The 5345-nt window shown below is 43.8% G+C and overlaps 1 protein-coding gene across 1 annotated transcript in view; it reads right to left on the bottom strand.

The window, feature by feature from the left end:
* The window catches only part of LOC115198628 (60S ribosomal protein L34), an 11400-nt gene extending 8769 nt beyond the window's left edge, over positions 1-2631 (bottom strand). Inside the window, exons 1-3 of the mRNA XM_029760709.1 lie at positions 2559-2631; positions 1985-2057; positions 1587-1686 (exon numbers count right to left, since the gene is read on the bottom strand). Coding sequence (XP_029616569.1) covers positions 1587-1686; positions 1985-2049 — 165 coding nt within the window. The 5' untranslated portion in view covers positions 2050-2057; positions 2559-2631. The remainder of the gene's footprint in view (positions 1-1586; positions 1687-1984; positions 2058-2558) is intronic.
* Positions 2632-5345: the final 2714 nt, after the last annotated feature.

Genomic DNA, 5345 nt, shown 5'->3' with positions numbered 1-5345 from the left:
AAGTTTGGTGGAAGAGGAATAATGGTTTGGGCTAGGCCCCCTAGTTCCAGTAAAGAGAGATTTTAACGCTACAGCATATGACATTCTAGACAATTCTGTGCTTCCAAGTTTGTGGCAACAGTTTGGGGAAGGCCCTTTCCTGTTTCAGCATGACAATGCTCCCATGCAGAAAGTGGGGTCCATACAGAAATGGTTTGTCGAGATCTGCGTTGAAGAACTTGACCAGCCTGCACAGGGACCTGAACTACAGGGACCTAAACTCAACACCGATGGTGAAGCTCTCAACCTGCTCCAGTACAGCCCCGTCAATGAGGATGGGGGGCGTGCTCGGTCCTCCTTTTCCTGTAGTCCACAACCATCTTTGTCTCAACGGGATCAAGACAAAGGAGATTGTGGACTTTTAAAAAAACATTTTTTATTTAACTAGGCAAGTCAGTTAAGAACAAATTCTTATTTTCAATGACGGCCTAGGAACAGTGGGTTAACTGCCTTGTTAGGGGGCAGAACGACAAATTTTTACCTCATCAGCTCGGCAATTCGATCTTGCAACCTTTCGGACTACAGGAAAAGGAGGACCGAGCACGCCCCCATTCTCATCGACAGGGCTGTAGTGGAGCAGGTTGAGAGCTTCCTTGGTGTCCATATCAAAAAAACGAACATGGTCCAAGCAGACCAAGACAGTCGTGAAGAGGGCATGACAAAATCTATTCGCCCTCAGGAGACTGAAAAGATTTGGCATGGGTCCTCAGATCCTCAAAAGGTTCTACAGGTACACCATCGAGAGCATCCTGACTGGTTGCATCACTGCAGCGTATGGCAACTGCTCGGCCTCCACTGCAAGGCACTACAGAGAGTAGTGCGTACAGCCCAGTACATCACTGGGGCCAAGCTTCCTGCCACCCAGGACCTCTATACCAGGCGGTGTCAAGAGGTAGCCGGAGTGCCAAGTCTAGGTTCGGCTTCTACCCCCAAGCCATAAGACTCCTGAACATCTAATAAAATGGCTACCCAGACTATTTGGATTGCCCAACCCCTTTTATACCACTGCTACTGTTATTATCTATGCATAGTCACTTTAATAACTCTTGCTACATATTACCTCAATTACCTCGACTAACCAGGACCCCCTGTATATAGTCTCGCTATTGTTATTTTACTGCTGCTCTTTAATTACTTGTTACTTTTATTTGTTACTCATATTTTTTTTAAACTGCATTGTTGGTTAGGGGCTTGTAAGTAAGCATTTCACTGTAAGGTATACACCCGTTGTAGTCGGCCCATATGACTAATACAATTTGATCAAACACCTTTGGGATGAATTGTAACGCCAAATGCTGGCCCAAAATCAGTGCGCGACCTCACTAATGCTCGTGGCTGAATGGAAGGAAGTCCGCCCAGACGAGTGGAGGCTGTTATAGCAGCAAAGGGTGGACCAACTCCATATTAATGCCGATGATTTTGGAATGAGATATTCGAGCAGTAGTCCACATACTTTTGGTCATGTAGTGTTTTCACTGTAACAGACCTGAAAAATACCAGTTTGTATATTATGCAGTGGGATAGGATGTACATAGGACAATACTTACTCCACGCAGTCTACCAGGGCAGATTCCGCATGCCGACTTGGGTGCCTTGCCCACCTTCTTGGTGTACAGGTACACAATGCGGTTACCAGGAGTCCGGGACCTGTAAGTGAGGGAATACACATTACACAATGCAAAGTTGGCAACAATATTTTGAGGGATGAAAACATGCTTACATTAGTTTTCCCAAGACTACTTTATTTAAAATGCATAGCTAGCTAGATACAACCACGTGCAAGCCAGTACTAACGCTACTAACGATCAACAACCAAACCGTTTAGGTCACAAGAAAGAAACAGGCACTGTAGTAACTAAGAATGGCACAGAAGCCAAGGGAAAAGCAAAAAGCCAAGGGAATTGCAATGTAATTAGCTAACTATAGCTACACGCTAGCTACTTACAGCCTAGTTTTGTTGGAGGCGGTGTTGTAGGACAACCTACGACGGTAAGTTAGGCGCTGGACCATGTTGATACCTGTAAATACATGATTATTAGTATAACGTAACACCGATTAATTACATTACCTTTACTAGCTAGCTTGTTCATTAAGCAATGGTATCGGGGACTGCCGATGGCGTCAACATTATTGCGCAAGACTGTGTAACCAAGTAAGCTAGGTAGTTGATATACTACCTAACAAACGGATCAAGATGAAAACGTTTGATTTTACGTGGAAGAATACACCCTAGTTTGTCAATTTAAACAAGTCAATTTAAGGCAGCAAACCTGCAATGGCATTTTTTTTGTAGTTACCAAAATGGAGACATGTTTGCTTTGTGCTAATGTTACTGAAGATATGATACTTGGAGGGCGATGACAAAGTACTAGGATAACATGAAATATCATCATCAACGTGTTGACGGTTTCAAACAATGGAAATATGGTCTTTGAAATACGAGTTGTCATATTATATAAACACAGATTACAACAGATTACTTAGACGAAGTATAAGCGATTAAATCTAGGCCGCCATACCTTCGATTAATGTCACCGGAAAAGGAAGGACTAAAGACGGTACTTTGGAATTTGAAGTTTTTCTTCTTCCTGTGAGTTTCCAGCAGACTGGACGCTGTGTTGCGTATTGTTGCCTTTCGCAGGTCGGCGTGAGAATTGCAGTTTTATATATCTAATAGCCTCACACCACCTGTACATAGCCTCGCTATTGCTATAGTTATTTTACTGCTGCTATTTAATTATGTTACTTTTATTTTCTTTCTTTTTATAACTTATCCATTTTTTACTTAACTTCTTATAGATTTTCTCTCTTCTCACTAATGGCAAATGGTTGCATTCTTGTTAATATGTTTTCCTGTTTTTAGGTTTTATGAATAAGCTTTTCACCATATCCCCATTTGCAGAAAATACTTGCCAGCTTGCACTACAATATCTCAACCACTAGCAGATGTGTGTAAGCATGGTCTAAAGTGTGTGGGGAGGTGAGCACATTCTCACGTAAAGTAATGTTAATAAATGCCAACTTTTACATGAAAACTGGTGCACGTACATTATACCCTATATGTTGTATGTTCGCAAGGTTAATAAATGAGGCCAATGCACCGGCCTGCTCCTACGGGTGCAGTACAGAGTCAATGTGCGGTGGCACTGGTTAGTCGAGGTAATTGAGGTAATATGTACATGTAGGTAGAGTTAAAGTGACTATGCATAGATAATAAACAGAGAGTAGCAGCAGCATAAAAGAGGGGTCTGGGTAGCCCTTTGATTAGCTGTTCAGGAGTCTTATGGCTTGGGGGTAGAAGCTGTTAAGAAGCCCTTTGGACATAGACTTGGCGCTCCGGTAACGCTTGCCGTGCGGTAGCAGAGAGAACAGTCTATGACTAGGGGGGCTGGAGTCATTGACAAATGTTAGGGCCTTCCTATTTTTATTGGCTAGGTTGGCTAGTTGAGAACAAGTTCTCAATTACAACTGCAACCTGGCCAAGATAAAGCAAAGCAGTGCGACACAAACAACAACACAGAGTTACACATGGAATAAACAAACATACAGTCAATAACACGATAGAAAAAATATATACGTTTATGTACAGTGTGTGCAAATTATTTAAGTTAATTAAGGGAGGTAACGTAATAAATAGGCCAAAGTGCGAAATAATTACAATTTAGCAAATTAAACACTGGAGTGATAGATGTGCAGAAGATGAATGTGCAAGCAGAGATACTGGGGTGCAAAGGAGCAACAATAATAAATAACAGTATGGGGATGAGGCAGTTGGATGGGCTATTTACAGATGGGCTATGTACAGGTTCAGTGATCTGTGAGCTGCTCTGACAGCTGGTGCTTAAAGCTAGTGAGGGAGATATGAGTCTCCAGCTTCAGTGATTTTTGCAATTCGTTCCAGTCATTGGCAGCAGAGAACTGGAAGGAAAGGCGGCCAAAGGAAGAATTGACTTTGGGGGGGACCAGTGAAATATACCTGCTGGAGTGCGTGCTACGGGTGGGTGCTGCTATGGTGACCAGTGAGCTGAGATAAGGCGGGGCTTTACCTAGAAAATACATATAGATGACCTGGAGCCAGTGGGTTTGGCGATGAATATGAAGTGAGGGCCAGCCAACGAGAGCATACAGGTCGCAGTGGTTGGTAGTATATGGGGCTTTGGTGACAAAACGGATGGCACTGTGGGAGACTACATCCAATTTGCTGAGTAGAGTGTTGGAGGCTATTTTGTAAATGACATCGCCGAAGACAAGGATTGGCAGGATAGTCAGTTTTAAGAGGGTCTGTTTGGCAGCATGAGTGAAGGAGGCTTTGTTGCGAAATAGGAAGCCGATTCTAGATTTAATTTTGGATTGGAGATGCTTAATGTGAGTCTGGAAGGAGAGTTTACAGTCTAACCAGACACCTAGTAGTGTCTGGTCGTGATGCTGGACGGGCGGGCAGGTGCGGGCAGCGATTGGTTGAAGAGCATGCATTTAGTTTTACATGCATTTAAGAGCAATTGGAGGCCACGGAAGGAGAGTTTTATTGCATTGAAGCTCGTTTGGAGGTTAGTTAACACAGTGTCCAAAGAAGGCCAGAAGTATACAGAATGGTGTCGTCTGCGTAGAGGTGGATCAGAGAATCACCAGCAGCAAGAGCAACATCATTGATGTATACAGAGAAAAGAGTTGGCCCGAGAATTGAACCCTGTGGCACCCCCATAGAGACTTCCAGAGGTCCGGACAACAGGCCCTCCAATTTGACACACTGAACTCTGTCTGAGAAGTAGTTGGTGAACCAGGCGAGGCAGTCATTTGAGAAACCAAGGCTGTTGAGTCTGCCGATAAGAATGTAGTGATTGACAGAGTCGAAAGCCTTGGCCAGGTCGATGAATACAGCTGCACGGTATTGTCTCTTATCAATGGCGGTTATAATATCGTTTAGGACCTGGAGCGTGGCTGAGGTGCACCCATGACTTGCTCGGAAACCAGATTGCATAGTGGAGCAGGTACGGTGGGATTCGAAATGGTCGGTAATCTGTTTGTTAACTTGGCTTTTGAAGACCTTAGAAAGGCAGGGTAGGATACATATAGGTCTGTAGCAGTTTGGGTCTAGAGTGTCTCCCCCCTTTGAAGAGGGGGATGACCGAGGCAGCTTTCCAATCTTTGAGGATCTCAGACGATACGAAAGAGAGGTTGAACAGACTAGTAATAGGGGTTACAACAATGACTGCTGATCATTTTAGAAAGAGAGCGTCCAGATTGTGGCTATTGATTTGTAGGGGTCCAGATTTTGCAGCTCTTTCAGAACATCAGCTATCTGGATT

Source organism: Salmo trutta, chromosome 8, assembly GCF_901001165.1.
Source record: "Salmo trutta chromosome 8, fSalTru1.1, whole genome shotgun sequence".
NCBI classification, from domain to species: domain Eukaryota; kingdom Metazoa; phylum Chordata; class Actinopteri; order Salmoniformes; family Salmonidae; genus Salmo; species Salmo trutta.
This window is presented reverse-complemented; position numbering and strand designations above follow the sequence as displayed.